The 18,068-nt window shown below is 42.0% G+C and overlaps 1 protein-coding gene across 2 annotated transcripts in view; it reads right to left on the reverse strand.

Moving 5' to 3' along the window:
• CERS6 (ceramide synthase 6) overlaps window positions 1-8,468 on the reverse strand; it is a 91,339-nt gene extending 82,871 nt beyond the window's left edge. For both annotated transcript variants that reach the window (XM_058809605.1, XM_058809604.1), the window contains exon 1: window positions 8,224-8,468. In XM_058809605.1, the coding sequence (XP_058665588.1) occupies window positions 8,224-8,393 (170 nt within the window). In that variant the 5' untranslated portion in view covers window positions 8,394-8,468. The remainder of the gene's footprint in view (window positions 1-8,223) is intronic.
• Window positions 8,469-18,068: the final 9,600 nt, after the last annotated feature.

Consider the following 18,068-nt stretch of genomic DNA (forward strand, 5'->3'; position numbering starts at 1 on the left):
GCTTTGTCACACTGTAACGCCCACTGGCTTACACTAGCATTCCACCTTTACACTGCCCGCTTACAGTGTTTCAGCAGTTGCCATATCAAGGCGAATTTCTGTGCACCTTAAGGAACACACCTTGTTTGGGCAATCCCCTCAAAAAGCACACCAAGCAGTCTATCTCTAACTATGGAGGCAACTGTGTCTCAGCAATACACACATCACACAGTCACAACAGACACGAGGAAGAGCAAGCACAAGGGATATTACAACACACCACTGATCTTCCTTTCACATTACTTCTGTGATCAGGGACTGCTTTTGAGTAAGCTCTTTACTTTGAGCTATAGAGCACAGTCTTATTTCCAAATAAGCAATTCCCTGCCACTGCAGGAAAGCATCTCTCATTAGTCTAGGCAGTTTAGCTCGTTTGTACCATTTCAAGGTAGACAGTATTGGTACAAAAGCAGTTTTCATAGTTTAGAGTTCTGTCAAACACCTTAGGAAAGTATAAACTCAGAGTAGTCTTCACTTCCACTGTATTGTCAGTGAAAAGACAGGAGTCCCACAGACATGGTAAACAGCAGTCCCAACCAAAGTTCAGGTATCTGAACTTCCTCAATGTCATATAGAACTGAAATCAGTCATGAACAGAGTGAAAAGGGACTGAAGAGATCCCAATACTGAAGTGAGGATTTCAGCATCATTTTTATTAAATCAAAATTGAGGCTTTTTCTGCTTGCAGAACTAAAAAATACTAAGTTTACCTCAGAGGATGGCAAATGGGCAGTGAGTAGATTTGATGACACCACGTTATGTTATTTCACTGCTTATAAAAATAGAGCTACTAGCTTTTGCAAATGATAAACACTACTGAGAGCACAAAATACTCAAATAGCCTCAAGAGCGTAAGATTTTATGCCAATGAACACATTCTAAGCTCTGACCTCTGTTTGTGCACCACTGTTCACTATGTCAGCAAGATTTATTTCTTTTAATACAGTACTATAGGCTATTGCCCTCATCCATACAGGAGAAACCAATACAGTGAAGATATGATTAAAAGGAAGCTTCTACTGCATTTGCACTGCGAAAAAATACAAGTGATCTAGGTATTTTGCTGTAACTATCCTAGTGTGACCTGTGAGCACAGAGAAGGCTTTTCATCACTTCAGACCAAACTTTAATGTGCATCATTTATAATATTAAAATTAGTTTTAGGTTAGTGAACCTGAATGTTATTTCATTAATACAAGGTAGTCTGGAGACCCTTAGCATTTCATTCCTCCCTGTGCAAAACATAACTTGGATTAATAGCCAATATACATGACATGGTTAATGGGATGTTATACTCCTTTACAATTCTTAAATTTTCTTACTAATTGTACAATTACGTGAGAGTTGAAATTTGATTGTGCTACATCAGTAATAGTTACATGAGGCTTTACAATTGCTCAGAAACATTAAAGTTTCACAACAGCAGAATTTGCTATTAAGAGAGGTATTAACTACATAGGGAAAAAAAAATACAGTTCACTCTCTGTTTTATGTGCAGAAGTCACAAGTTTGTGTTACAGTTCCACCTGAAAACCATCTCTAGGATTTCAGCTGACTGTGCTAAATACTCCAGTTCTCTCACCCTGGCTGCAGTTTGACTACTTCAGAACAACCAGAAAGGCATCATCATAAACTGATGGACACCATATGGTGCAGAGTTGGTCTTCTGCAAGGACTATGTGCTAAAAACATTTCCTCCCAGAGGACAGAAGTTCTCAGCCCATCTGATTGTCAGAAACTTTGCTTGCTTTAAAGCAAGACATTAGTGATTCCTCGTGTTCCAAATAATCAGAGATTCACATGTTTCATGATCAGAGACCCTTCCTTTCCCTTGGCTGCCCCCCAAAATCTGTAAGTGCCCAGTGAGTGAAGGAAGTCACTCTGGGGGGAGACACAAAGCAATCCAGGTGTTAGACCAGCAGCTCCAAGGAACTGTTGATACACATCACATACATCTGATCGTCCATCAGGTGTCAACACAGTCTAAAGCAAACAGCTTGATATTATATAAGGTTACATCACTTACAAAAGCTATATAGTTTTATGCTGTAATTTTAACTTTCTTCTCCAAACTCCAAGACCATCTCTAGACAGGCACAGAAACACCACATGCTAATAAACTGTCAGCCTAGGGCACGCATGGGATATTTACCAACTTGAGAAAAAAGAACAGACCTCCCCCCCAAAATATAGTCAAATAAACACTGTTCAGCTCAGGCATCAACCCTGTTGACAGGAACAGAGATAGATTTTAGGGAACAGAATATCACAAGTGTTAATTTACTAAATATTTGGTATGGACTAATAAGACATTGGTCTGCAGATACGTAGAAAGTAGCAGCATACCAGAAGCTATTCTTTTTCCAAAAATAAATCCTTAGCAAACACCTATTAATCAGTGACAGAGGCAGAAGAAGGGCAGCAGAAAGAGACACAACACAGGTAATTTGGATCCAATTGCGTGGTTGCAGGAATCCAGGCAGGAACCAAACTGGAGTTGCTACCAGTAAGTGGAACCTGCTCTCAGACAAAACCCCGCTAACAGGCTCCCAGCACCCACTAGTGACCCGTCACTGAAACCTTTCATTGGCAGAGCTCTGGTTTAGCTGTCACACTTCTCTCACATGGATATTTTAGGAATCACTTCTAATGGCATTCTCTTCTGGAGCTCAGCATGCATTTCCCATTTAACTCCTAATTTTAAGACCGACGCCAACACACATCTGTGAACGGCCTGATACGAAGGACATTCAAATAGTGTGCATTTTATCCACTCCACCTCCTTTTAAAGGAACACTCCAAGCCTCTGTGTGAACACACAAGCCACATTACCCAGCAGAGATGTGTACCAGCCAGCAGTGGCAGCACCAGTGTGCCCGAGCACTCACTGCACTGGTCTGAGCTGGTAAGAGACAGGCCAAGACAGACAGCAGCTCTCCAGGTAAAACAACCCCTTTGTTGGGAAGTGTTAGTCTGCAAGTGTTAGTGGCTGAAGCTCACCCCTGCAACCCTGGGAAACAAAAACCAGTTATATAAAGAAAAAGATAAATGACAGAAAATTAGTAACTTAAAGAAACACAGAGAAATGAACAATACAATCAGCAAGATATAAATGCATTTTCAAGCTATTTACTGCTAAGGATCTATTGTTACTTTTAAAAATGAAGTTGATTTAAAGTTGAAAAGAAATATTCTTTTAGTTATTTTATTTCCAGGGTCTGTCTTTTCATACATGTTAGCAATTTCAATATGCTATTCAATTTCAACAGAATTAAGCATTTAGCAAATAGCAATCAAGCAAAAAGAAAAAGCCCTACATGTCATCTTATGGAAAAAAATTATAAAAAAAAGGTAAAGAAAGAACCGAACATGCATCCACTTACATACAAATGAATTACACCTGAATTATCGGATTTTGCCTAACACGCAGGGAAGTAAGCAAAAAATCTATAAATATTACAGCCTAGAAAAAGGTTTTGACAGAAAAAGCCATCAGTGCCCCACCCAACCTCTCCAGATGAGGTTCTGGGCCGCTGGAACTACAGAAAGCTAGTACAGTCACTTCCAAACTTTGTATCCTGTCTAGCCTCTTTTTTGTTGTAAAAAAACACTGATACTAGGTATTTTAAAAAATAAAATTTGTACGTATACACAGAATTTGTACTACACACCAGAAACACTCATAAGACTATGTATTGTCATCTGAATGAATTTTTATAGGTAGCAAAAATATATATATACACATGCCCATACAGTCATTGTATCATGTCACCCAGATCCACTAGGTATTCTACTGTGACATACTAAATGAAAATCAGCTGAGGTAACCTTTGAGTCTGAATTATCATTACAAAAGCAGTTTCAAATAAAAGCCAAATAAAATTTCCATATGCTCACGTCTACAGTAGCTTGATTGGAGTAGTAGTAAATGATGTGGCTGGCTCAGCTCAAGTCAGTGCAGCTGTTGCTATATATAATCAAGCTGCCTCTGACCTTATGAGCCATTCCATCAGCTGCAGAATATCAGCATCACCTTGAGGACTGCTCCTCATCAAGGCTGGATTACAATATAAGCAGTAAAAGCAGTTTGCTGATTCACTGAGTGACTTCATTAGATCTGAGCCTAAACTGCTGCTTACAAGATGAGGGAAATAAAACACAGTGCAACTACAGTGCATGAAGTATGAGTAACTGCAATAGGTGAGCCAAGTGTAAAGAAAGAAGCAATACCAGACTACTTGACTCAGAAAATTGCTGGACCACATGAGAAATCTGTTTTACCAGGAAACCTTTTGGAGGATTCAGTCAATTTCTGCCTTGAGAGAAGTCTCTAAAACAGAAGTGTTACCCTCTTGCTTTGTGTCCACCAAGCACGCTGACTGCTGAGTGAATACAGTTTTTTTATAAGCACACACTCCTCACAGAGGAGATGCTTAGGAGTTTAGGAAAGGATGCTGCTTCTGAGCAGAGAGGTCTAGCACAGAGGGAGAAAAGCCATGGTATCCCACAAACAAAAGAAGAAAAAATGTATTTACCCAGAACAACAGATGTTTATTTGTCTTTTTTAGGCCAGTCAAAACTACAACACCCTGATCTTAGTAAGACCAGTTTCAATTCAGCTTTAAGCTGTTTCTGCCACAGCAGAACTGGAAAGGATCCAGGGACACAGAGACTTACATTACCTGGAGGCATTGTATAGTACAGGGGGTATCCTCAATTGTTACATGCCTTTAAAAAACATAGTAATACACACAAAATGGATACATACTCTGGGGAAATATGTTCCCACATTACTGACTGCATTGCTAAACTTCTGCCATCTTCCAAACTACTAGGTAATACTATCTTTGTGCTTAGTTAATGTTATTTTCTAAAATGTACTTTGTGTTTAAAGAAAGATGAATGAGAAGGAAGGGAAAAAAAGCTGTTAAAGTATTTTAACAGCTCATCCATAACTATGATAACCTCAGCAGATACATCCACTAAATCTCATGGCTCTGAGATTGTACCTCAGACCAAAGCTTATTTCAGGAGCACTCAACATCGTCACATCCACTTGCTGAGGCGACTCAACATACCATTAATGTTCTAATCTACCTTTTCCATTCACTCAAGAGGGCTGGTCAGGGATAGCAGGACAAGGAAATCAATAAAAAAGTAACCCATTTGAAAGGAGGGAAAAAAAAAAAAAAAAAGAAGTGTCTAGCTTATTTTCTTGTCTTGGTTAGCTGATTCATCAAAACAGCAACAAACAACAACATCAATCTTCCTTGGATTAACTCTGTAATTAATGCATGTATATGTACAAAATTTCCAAGTTCTATCATTTCAATTCCACCTGCAAACACATACACACAAATACATATGTATATAGAATAGAAACATAAAACCAACTTTCAGCATGGCAAGTTGCATCCCTCAAACATGTCAAGAACTTCGTAAGCAAAGACATGTAAAGTCCACCTCCCCCAAACTGTATTTGTTACTATTGTGAGGATTCATGAAGTTTGTAACCCTTCCTATGAAGCAGAGGAATAAACCTTACTACTACATCAGCCTAGCAGTCAGCTGCTATGAAGCAGTCTGAAAATAATGGATATAAAACACAATCAGATTCTTAACACCTTGTGTCTGCTTACCTACCAATGTACAGAATTACAAGAGCACCTGTATTAGAGTTAGGGTATCTTACAAAACAAAATAGACAATACATTGATGTTACAAACACTACAGTACAGTGATAGATCTAAAATAAATCTGCAAGTTTTTAAAATGTGCTACAGAATCTAATTTTATTTCTTCTTTAGCTGCTATCACTGTAGCTGCTAAACATCTGTAAAAGTATGTTGCAGGATGCAGCACATGTCATCCACAACTTGAGTTTAAAAAACCCCTATGTTTTAATATAGAGAAGAAAAAAAAATCAGTTTTAAAGATATTCCTCTCTTCCCCCTTCTAAATCATGCATCATTTCAGACCTTTAACTGATGATGTGCATGAAGGATTTCTGTAGCTCCCAACAACCAAAGCACAGAAATCTGAAAAAACCAATGAGCAATAAGCAATAATAAAGCTTGATCCTTCCCCCCTTCAAAGTCAAACACAATCCCCCTGCTTTCATCAGTGGAAACAGGTTCAGTTGCTTTTGCTCAGGCTGCTTTAATAAAATGCTCTACATGAAAAATCACTGTTGTACCATGCTATGTGGATTAATCCCACACAAAACAGCCTGATCCTACTCTCACAGGGGAGTTATGAAATTGATTTTAATTTTAAAAGGAAAAACTCCATACCTAAGTAATTGTTAATAAAACATCTTTGGAGGTCTCTCACCTACAATCAGGTTAGCAGAACACACTTCTAGATATAAATTTCAAAATCTGCCTGATGAATACAAGAGAATTTAAAAAATACTGGTATTCTCATCTATATGTATAACTAACACTTAAAATATAATGCATTGCAAAATTAAACATTACTTTAAATGAATGAAGAAAAATAACCCAAGTAAGTGGATACAAACTACTACATAATCAGAGCAGCTTCTACAATGCAAACAGCCACATCAGGATTAGCAGAAACGTGACTTAAACTTGAGGCTGAAACTATCTCTCTGACTAGCTGTTCATCCGTCAAACACAGTCCTGCTGTGATGCTTATTGCAGTTCAGATGACAAGATGCAATATCATGCACCCGCTTTCAACACTCAGAAGTACACATCATACAGATTGCAAAAAAAAAGATTAATTATTTGACATAACCTAAATACTTGTAATTGTACTCATTACTCCACTTGTAACCATATTGCAGTATTTAACTCAATTGCTTCAATTAACTTTTCACAACCTCAGGTTTTCAGGCAGATGACAATTTTTGCTGTTCAGTAAATCTGTAAAGCAACACAGAAGATAACAACAGCCGGTGACAGCTTATTTTTCAAAACAAATATGGTCCTCTCAACCAAGCTAGGCATACAAGCAAGTTCTAACCAGGGACAGGGAATGCTTAGGAAATTTGAAGCAGTACCTGGCAGATAAGATCTTTTATCATTTTTAAAGTATCTTTACAGCCCTTCTCTGGCATGTAGTAACTACCAGTCCTTCCTTATCTTCCTTGACTACCCTAATACCATGCCTAAGAAAACACCACTGAAAACACGTAGGTGTTGGCATAAGGAGTCGCTCTTTTGCTCTCAGCTGTTGAGGGAGCAGCACCTTTGTCAGGGGCGCAGCAGCGAGCGCAGGCGAGCACCCGCCTGGCATCAGCTGCCCCCGCGCCGGGCGGCCCCTGCTCAGCACCCGCTGGGATGGGGAACACGCACAGAAAACACAGAAAATCCCTGCCGACCGACCGCTAGCCTGACGCCTCATGTTTAAATACACATATATACGTATTTACGTATTTGTGAAACGTGGTTAATGAGTTCAGCAGCCTCGAAGAACGGTGAGTTTGGTTCAGAGATGAACAGCGCCTGGCGCGTTTCACCACTGAGCTTCCACATTCCGACAGCTACAGGAGTGCCCCGACACTCGGCACCGCTCACTGATACCATCTGCACTGGGCACGCACAGCTCTGCTCAGCTCACCGAGAACTGCCCCTTCCCACCCGGGGCCCCACGCTGAACAGCGGGACAGCGGCACAGTCGCCGGCCCCGGCTCCCGGGCGCTGCCGGACCCAGCGCGGGCTCCGCTGCGGACAGCGGCCCTGCGGCGGGGGCGCGGGCAAACTCTGCTGCCGGGACCGCTTCCCGCCGCGGCCGGCCGCCACTCTTCTGGCCGAGCTTCCGTGAGGGGGGCGGACAGGGCCCCGCCGCAGCCCGAGGGTCGCGGGCAGGCGCCCCGATCCGCACGGGTGCCCGAGGGCCCGTCTCCCCGCCCGCCGCGGCCGGCGCAGGTGGCGGGAGGGCTGCGCCCATTCCCGGGCAGACCTCGCCTCCTAGCGCCCGCGCCGGGCCGCGCTGCAGGCGGCAGGAACAGCGCGCCGGCTGCCTCTCGAACCCCTCCACCTTCCTGCATCGGGCCCGCTACGTGACCGACCGAGGGGGCAGGGATAACGCAAGGGCCCGGTAAGGCCGGCAGTGCAGCGGCGGCGGGGAAGGCGCCGGGCTGACAAAGCTCCGCCGCTGCCCTTGGGCCCGCCCAGCCCAGCCAAGCCCGGGGCGGCGCGGGGGGCTCGGCGTTACCTTTCGAAGAGCAGCCGGATCATGAAGATGCAGAAGGCCAGGGGGAAGGCGAGGTAGAGGTCCTCCGCCTGCGGGAAGGCGGCTTCCTCCGTGCTCTGCAGGTCCGCCCAGGTGACGTTGTGCGGCAGCCAGAACCGCTCGTTCCAGAACCAGGCGAGGATCCCTGCCATCTTTGCTTTGTCTGCCGCGGCGCCCCTCGCTCCGCTCCGCCCGCGGCGAGGCGCGTGTGAGCGGCTGCCGGGAGAGAGGAGGATGGAGGCGTGTGTCAGCCCCGCAGCCGCGGATGATGCTGCCAAGCGCCGCCGTGCAGGTTCCCCGCCCGGCGGGGGCAGCGGCCGCCCCGCCTGTCACACGGCCGCGCCGGCACCCATTGGCTCCCGCCGCTGCTCGGGGCCCGCCGGGCGGTCCGGAGCCGCCTTCCCCCCGCCCCTTTCCCCTGCCCAAACGCCGCACCGAAGCCCGAGACCGAAGTGACGCGGCCCGAGCGAGCGGGACCCCGTCCCGGGGGCTGGCGGCAGCAGCGCTGAGCCCACCGGGGCCGCCTCCGCCTCAGCGCCCGCCCGGGCCCGCCCGCCGGCTCCGCGCCCTGGCACCCACCCGGCCTTTGCCGCCCAGCCGGGGGCCCGGCCAGCCTGGAAGGCTGCTGCCCGGTGGGAGTGGGCAAGTGGCAGCAGTGAAAAGCTCTCTGTGAATTCTGCACAGCCACCTGGGCCGGGATCGGCCTCCGCAGTCCGGTCCCCGAGAGTGACCCCTGCCCGGCGCGCTGCTCCCGCCCTCTCCGCTGAGGTGTTTAACCGGGAACCGGGAACGGGGCTGTCCCGGGTGGAAGGACCCTCAAACATGCAGTGACTTCACTCTGAACGCGGGTACAGCAAACACGTGTAAATGTGGCATGGAAAAGCACACGACTCATCAGCAACAAGATAGAGGTTAGGGCTGTAGATTTTCATTCCTGGCTAAAAAAAACCTTTTTCGTTTTAGATAGATTTTTACCTCTATTCCTTATCTAGCCATGTCTTGCTAGAGATATGCTGCAAGAGGAAAACTACAAATGATTTGATTAAACTTTACAGCAGGCTTTAGCATAGCTATAGCCACAGGACTGTATGTGTAGTGGTCCTGGCACACACAAAATTATTTGAAGTAGTAGCTCCTGTAACATCACTGTTTTTGTGCCCTGCCGCAGTTTATTTTAGATGCCTTCTGTTTTCTTCACTGTATCATCATACTTTCCATCAGGCTATTGTATACTGAGACCCAGACCTCTGCACATAGTTCAGAGTTCTATCATCCCACTTTTATGTTTTATGCTAACTTGCTCTTTTTACCCCACTGGTTCTATTTGCCCTTCCTGAAAAATTAATTGCACAGCTCCTCGTGTCTGTGCTGACATTTCTGTGCTGAATACAATCATAAGTCAAACATAATGCTGTGGGAAATGCCGCATCAATTTAAAGGAAGCAAACAACTTCTGTATATGGAGATAATTTCCATCCAGGACATTTCAGGGAAGTTTCAGGAAATGCTTTGGCAGGATGGCTGACAAGCCATGCAGGTAAACCTGCCAGTGAATGTTTCTGTTTTATTGATGAGACAATTTCCTAAGTGGCTGTATTATTATTCCAATTCAGTTCTTGTGGTTGCTTCTGGGGGAGAGAGTACAGTCTCTCCTTCAAATTGTCTGGAAAAAAGTGTGAGTTCTAGCACCACTGCCAGATCTGCCTGGCCCCAGCTCTTCCCTCACTTTGTCTCAGGATTCTTCTCTGACATGACCCGTCAAAATCCAGGGCTTTGCTGGAATTTCAGTTCAGAGGGAAAGCAGACCATGAGTTCCACATCCCTAATGAAGTTTTCCTCACATAAAAATAAGATTTTCTGAGCATAAGAAAACATTCATTCGCTCAAATCATCAAGAGTGCTTTTATCCAGTACCAAAAAATTGCCTATCCTTCTTCCTTCCAGCTTCTCTGCCTTGTCCTCACAGTCAGATTTCATCTCTCTTCCAGCTGACCTAGAACTCCTAGAACACCTAGAATTTCCCTTGGGAGCTTGTCTTTCAGCACATTCTCACATACACCTGAGCTGGCTCCTGCACGTACACATACACCTCTCAAATCCTCCAGATCGCTCCATTTTCTCAATGGACGTGCTCAAGTGAGTTTTAAATGGAGGTATAAGGGCACATCCTCAGAACAACCTCAGAAGCATCATCTTTGATTAAAAGTTCTTTAGATATTGTTTTACTATCTGTCAACACACAGACAACCATTTACTTTGTTAATAATTGTGTTTATGGCAAAGCCATTTTTAATCAGAGAATCAGTGTCATTATCCCATAGCTGAAGGTGACCTATCTTTTTGCAGCCTATTTCAATATTCCAGTCAGTTTTAGAAGTACATTCAATATACATGTCTGTTCTCATTCCAATAAAGTAGTTATTTCCCAGTCAGTACTGAGAATCACAAGTGCTGGTGCTTAGCTTTGCTTATGTACAGATAAAGGAAAGATCTTTGCAAAATGAACCTAGCAACAGTAATAATCTGATGATGCATAAGAGGTTAATTCCTGCTGAACAATTAGTGTAATTGACTTCTGTCTTAGACTAAAATTATGTCAGGACAATAGATCTCTAGATGCATCTGAAAGTGAATGACAGTTTGGAAATGTTTGGAAGGATGACCAATTAAAAGCTTTTAATTGAATTCAAACTGTGGCTGTAGCCAAGATATGACTATGGAATAAAAATGACTGAATATTCTGCTTTGAAGGGAGATATTACCACGGTGTTTTTCTTTCCAGCCCCCCACAAAATGGAGCCTTAGAACTTAAAAACCGTGGTCCCATATCTTGAAGGAATTTACTCCACAATAGTGCTAAACCTTGGCTGTCCTAAAAGAAGGAAAAGGGCTGAAGCCTGGGAACTTTGTAATTACTAACAAGAGTTACTACTAACTAAACAAAACCAGATACATGGATTCTGCAAAAGTTACTTATGTTACCATTCCAAAAAAGAAAAAAGAAAACTGACAGCCTACACATTGCTAGTTCAAGACTTTGAGCTATATTGATGTCCATCTGGAGGAGTTTGACCACTAAAAGAGAAGCTGCAGAAAAACCTCTTGATTTTAAAGGATTGCTAATTTAAAATTAGCCAATTTTTTTTTAAAAAATCTCATTTAGTCTACTCTATTTCTGGAGTAGCATCAGGCTTGCACATAGGCAACTGTGATAAGACTCTGGACCAGTCCCTTTAAAGAACTGGGTAGCAGAGGTGCCAATAACACAATGCACTGAGACTTCTTGTTACCCAAATCTGAACTGCTCCTAAGCAGAAGAGATGGCTATACTTCTAAAAGTATACTTCTAAAAAAAAGTGTACTTCTAAAAGTTGATACTTCTAAAAGCATTGGTGCCAGTCCCATTTCCATAGGTCAATGTCATTAGACTGCTAATGATGTGCCAAGCAGCATGGCCAGGGACTGCCTGGGTGTTGTGTGACTGCTCTGTGCCCTCCTGGGGAACATGAAGGACCATGGGCACAGGGGAAGTGGCAGTGCAAGTCATGGCAGTGAGCTGCCCTTCTTCTAACTTGTCTTCTACCTTCTTCCTGGCAGCTTTGTGCTCGCTTCTAGCTTCTTGTGCTACTAGCTTTACCAGCTTTTCTAATAATTTCACCTAAGAATCACACTAACAGAGCAGCAGTCTTCATTACAAAACCTATGCCAGGCCAGTCACACCAGTCCTGACTCGTGTGTGGGGTTGTATTGAAGAGATCAGTCTGGCTTCACCCAATCACCCACAACACACCCTGCATTCAAATCACTAACAGAGCTCTGTGTAATGGCACCGAAAATACAGAAATACAGAGATGTACCCAGGTTACACCACTTGACAGCCCTCCAAATGTTTTATCTTGGCAGACAAGCAAGTTTTGTCAATTGGAAAGACATGCCATGGTAATTAATTTGGCTGCCATGGAAAGATACATGGACAAATAGCTCTAGCTGAAAGAAAGGTTTACAAGCCTTGGGATGGTTTTTGCTTTGTGCTGGGCTCCAATTAAAGTCAAGAGCTGAAGCAGAACTGCCCTGTGAAGACAGTTCAGAAGGAGAGTAGAAAGCAGGGATTGCCTGAGTCAGTATATATCCATGCTTCATTTGCTTTCATTGTTCACTTTGATTTGGCTTCCTGCTCTAGATTTCTAAAGAAAGTGCGTGAAAATGCATGTCCTAATTATGATACCATCATAGTTCACTTGATTGCAATGTTGCCTAATTACCCAATGTACTCAAACAGTAAGAGTAGCCAGAGTCTTCCATACCAATTTAAAATAAATTATCATGGAAAAAAACCTTGTAATGAGGTTTGCACAACTCTGAGCAAAGACAGGCAGCTGGAAAATGTGCAAGTTTTGTCTTAAACTAGATGCACTGTGTCACACTTAACTGGCCCTCCAGAAACATCTGCTTCATGCCTATTCATGCGACCGGGTTTGGGCTATGGAGTCACATTAGAGTTTACTTAGTGAAGGGACTCTTGAAACCTGCATGACACCAGAATTTCTTGTATACTGTTTGTATCTTGTTTCCCCAGCATCCAGACATGCTCCGTGGGCTTGCAGACTTTGAGCAGCCAGGCCTTGTCTCCAGTACTCAGTGAAATCTGGGCTCTGACCAACCACACCAGTGTGCCTGACTTGCCAATGAACATGCAATCTGGAGTCTCTGCCAGCTTTGTGTCAGCTTTGAGGGGACAGACAATACCTGGCTCTCCATGCAATGGGAGCTCTAATCTAGCATAAAAAGTCAGCTACTGCAATGCTGACCTGTCATATCATTTACAAGGAATTTGCATTGTCAGTGTGAACTTCTGTGAGATCAGTACCTCCCATCCTGTGGCTGCAAGCTGTGCTCCAATCCTGTCAGCCATTTGCTGACTTATTAAACCCCAAAACTCCAGAAATTACTGTCAGAACTAAATTTTCTAATTCTCTAGTCATTTTCAGACAGCTTCCACGGTAATTACATTCTGCTCAGAAGAACATTCACCTGGTCATCTCAGATTTTTCTTCAAAGCTCATTTAACATCATTGTCAGAATATCATCTGGTAGCTACTTGGTAATATTTTGTGTTCATATATGAATAAAGACAATGCTATTTAGTATTTGGTTTTAAAACCGCATCTAGATGTAAATTACTATTTTCCTAGGAGCTAGGGGACAGTTAACAGCTAGCAATAAACTTGTATTTTCTTATTACAGTTTTAAATATCTTCTTTATGAATTTCACTATACTTATGTCGCAGCTGTACAGAATTTTATTTTCACCCATAATATACATTCAGGCTGACTAAAAATACTACTAAATTAATGCTGAAATTATTAAATTAACATTTTAATTTCCACCAATTATCATGTATATATTCTGACATTTTTAAACCAAAACATCAATTTTTTTTATTTCATAATGACATTGCAAGATTAAGGTTGTTTCATTTTTTAATGTGACTTGGAAGTAAAATATAAATCAAAGGATTGGGTAAAAACAGACACACAATAATTGTTTGATACAAGTTTATCTTTAAAGGTCTGGACAGTAATTAAAGATTCCCTTAGCTTTACTGACTGTGTCAAAATTCCCAAGATTATAGGTCACAGATTATTGCACTGAAATCAGTTAAGTGGAAAAGATATCAGAAAGTAGAAGTGATAACTCAATGGCCCGCACTCCCTGCTGGGGTAACTACCACTGTTTATGCTCTGTAGTGAATGTGACAACTTACTGTGCCCTGTAAATACAGTCCTGACGCCAAAAATGGAAGCTGACTATCTTATCTCCTCCTTCTGATGCAGGCCACATCTATTATGGGCACTGACACAGTAGATTAGTTAGGCGTGGCTTTAAGCATTTTCTGAGTTGCCAGTATAATACTCTATTTCTGTTTTCTCTGGACTTGTGGAGAGGCAAAACCAGAGAACAACACTTTGTGTTTTACAAGTTTAGGGGGGATAATTATTCAACAGAAAAATGAGAGTACCTTCATCCCAGCTATGAAAAAGGGGTTGTTTTTGTTCCTCCTATGAAGACAAAAAGCACAAAAAAACTTTGTTTGCCAGGTTATGTGTACAGGTACTATATTACTACACATTTTATTTACATCTTGAATTAAATTTTGTATTTAGTCTTTGACCAGTTTCATCATTTTACCTCTTCTTACGGATAACACTCCTCCAGTTAGTGGCTGCAGCCCTTTTGTATTCTTCAGAGCCCTTGTCTCCCTCTTGATATCCAAAGCTGCTATCCCTCCTCCAAATCAGCTGGTCAACCCAGGATAATAACTACTTTGTGTCCAGGCACAGCAGCATGGACCCACAAGCAAAATCCGTTCAGGGATTTAACTCTCCTTCAATTTATCCTCAGGTGTAGGGGAAAATCCTGGTGTGATCAAGGCTCCTCCTGCTCCATAAACTGAGGCTGATTCTAAAGTGACTGCATCACAGACAGCCTCTTGGAATGGTATGGAAGGCTGCAAAATTTCCCATTCAGCCTAGGGAACTCAACAAGAAGTATTTGGAAAGACATGCAACTCTAAGTTGATAATCTGCATACTTAACTATATCAAAATTTTATCAAACAGGACTAAAAGTGGTTATTAGAAACTTATTTTTAGCACAATATATGTATGCAGAGTTGAGGTGATTTTTTTAGAAAAGATTCCAAAGCTCTAATGTCTTTGTCTCTTTGACCTAGAAGCCAGAGTTCTTAAAAGCACGTAGTGTTAAGGAAAAAAACCCTAGGCATTAGTGGTTTTGTGGTTTTATATCATTTGTGCAAAATCACAGAATGGGTCAGGTTGGAAGGGACCACAGTGGGTCATGTGGTCCAACCTCCCTGCTCAGGCAGGTTCATCCTGGAGCACAAGATTGCATCCAGAGGGTTCTTGAATATCTGCAGTGAAGGAGACTCCACAACCTTTCTTGGCAATCTGTTCCATTGTGTGATTACCCACACAGTAAAAAGTTCTTCCTTGTATTCAAAAAAATAGGAGAAGGCTATTTTAACTGATTAGATGTACCATCTAATGAATTTCTATAAAACTGACCTGAACAAACCAGGTACACCAATGAAAAACTTTCTGGAAGTAGAATTTTGGTGAAGGGCCAAATAGTACATAGTTGAAATAGTACAACTGTGCTGCAACTTTTGCCACATGCAGCACAGTTGTACTATTTCATTCATTTCCCAGTTATTGTTGAGGATTGTTAAAGATATTGTTGAGGTGGGTGGTGCTCATTCCAGACTGACCAAATTCAGGTATCTCACTACATGCTGAGCAGTACTGCTGCAAAACCCTACTCGTGCTAATGTGACCTCCTTACACTTGGCTTTTACTGCAGTGCTGAGGAAGCCTTTCCTTCTGCACAATGAAGGGGGCCTGGCTGGAGTTTGGGTACTTTGCAAACATAAACTGTACATGGAAAACTACTTTTTGTTAGCTAACCCACTTCATAAAAAATCAGAATAAATACAGCTGCAATAGTGACGGAGTTTCCCTGGGGAATGAGGTCCATATCAAGACAGATAAATTAAATAGGAGTACTCTGAACCAAGCAAATGAAGGTAGCTGAATAATATCAATTAACATTGGCAGACTTTCTTTAAAAAAAAATCCCTGCAGTTTCTGTCAATACAATGACTTTTTCTTGGAAAGCATATTCCATAGGGAGAAAATGGTATAATTTCATTTTAATCATAATCTTTTAACTAGCATTCTCATCACTGACATGATTTACTATTGTTTATCAATAAAAGAGACTTTCATTTACTAAAGAAAACCCTAAGTGATTAAACCTCAGGAAGAAAATGCTGCTTCTAGAAATAAGAACTCATCACAGAAACAAATGAAATAATGCAAACCACAATGCGCTCATTTCTAACTGTGCACTTAGGATATCAGCAGAGGATGAAGATGCAGCTGACTTGGTGTTGGCAGGGGGAGTAGGAAAGGGAGTTACAGGGACATAGTTTAAGTAAGGTAAATACTATCTTTCTTTATCCTGTTGCACCTTCCAGTGGATTTGATCACCAAGTACAACTTACTTTTGTTCTGCCCTCGGGAAGAGAAGCACTCTGACATTATTACAGCTGAACCCACATCTCTTCAATGAGGTCAGCTCTCTCCAGTCTTGCCACAACCAGTTCAGGTTCTTCAATTTTCTTTTTCAGAGCTCAGTTTGTGCTGCTCATGATGTGCTGTGGCCCTTACAAATGGGGAACAGAGCTGCTGCCTCACTTTTGGAATAAGATGTGCCTGCACCATAGCAAACTTTTCCAGGAAATGATAGAGCAAGACATGCTATATAATTTCAATAAAATCCTGTAGCTATATAATTTCAAACACAAAAACCCTTCACCTGAGCTGTGGTTAAGCAGAGGCAGACACACAGAGCTGCATTGAATTCCAAAATATACCAATCAGCTCACCCCACTCCCCTCACCAATTTGCCTGTCTTTAAATAAATGCCACTTTCTTAAAGCACACTAGTGTTGTGTTATGTTTTTCAAGTCCTCTAGAGGACGCCTTGGAGGTCAGACTCTTGCCTGATGGGGACAGGATGGGCACAGTTCTACCATTTTAATGAAAATATTGTTTCTACCTTGAGTTTTCGCTGAAAAGCAAAATAAAAACTCTCTGGCATGTTATTTTGGGTCATATGCTGTGCCTTCCTGCTACATGAGTGTTTACATCCTGTTTGAAGTTAGTCAGCAGGTACAGTCACAATACAACTGCTATAATCCTCTGCTTGTTCCAGTGTGTATGCAGGATGTTCCATGTACCATAACAGCATGTTTGATGTCTTTATTTCACTACAATAATATTCCATAAATCACTCTGAAAGTAGAGGGTCCAAACAAAGTCTTGGGATTAAACCCTCAACACAAATCTTACAAGAGTTACATGCTACAGTATATTGACTCAGGCTCTGTAGTATTATAAAATGTAGAAAAGCCCCTCTTCATAAATACAAGTATTTTGTCAGTGTCTATATACTTAAGTTTTAATTACTTTTAAAATTAAAGGAAATAGAGTAAAATAAGAAAACCTTTCCTGCTTTTTCTTTGCTAAATTTAGTTTCTTGTGTTGAATTGTGTTTCGTCAAACCTATAATATGATATAAAACAAACTGAGGAGGAATTAAGGGATCATAACACTGAGCACTAAACAAAGTGCAAGCATCTGCAAGGATGGGCTGAGCTAATAACAGTGTGGATAGTCACCATGTGAGGGAGGACTTAATGTCAATTTGTCAACTCCTTTTAACCACACTTGGCAGTGACAATTTTCCCCTTTTATTTTTACTCCACCAATCAGTAACTGTAAAAAGACCAGCTGCCAGTGCTTTGCAGGTGTTCTTTTGTAACAAGATAACATTAATTAGGTATTTAAATCTGTAATTGCTATTTATTTCCTTGACTTTCTGCATCAACAATTTCTTAATGCTTTCTTTCCGCAGACTTTTAATTAGAACAAATGGCATAGAAACTCTCACTTGCCTGCCTCTCTTCTGTTCTTTCCTGTGTATGTGGTCATTTTCCCACTCAGTTATTACTCAAACACAATGTTCAGTAAAGTTAAGCCATGAAAATATGCATTTTTTTTACTAAAGTATTATTTGAGACATTTACTGTGTTTATTAGTGCACTCACAGAATTATGATGTTCTGTTTTACTTCATGCTGCGTTGATTACTAGATTATCCTAGGAACCAAGTATAGAGGTAGAGGCTGATTTAAATAGGAATTGAGAGGGTGCTAAAATATGCTTTTAAAATCACTCACCCAGA

This window comes from Ammospiza caudacuta, chromosome 8 (genome assembly GCF_027887145.1).
Source record: "Ammospiza caudacuta isolate bAmmCau1 chromosome 8, bAmmCau1.pri, whole genome shotgun sequence".
Taxonomy (NCBI): Eukaryota; Metazoa; Chordata; class Aves; order Passeriformes; family Passerellidae; genus Ammospiza; species Ammospiza caudacuta.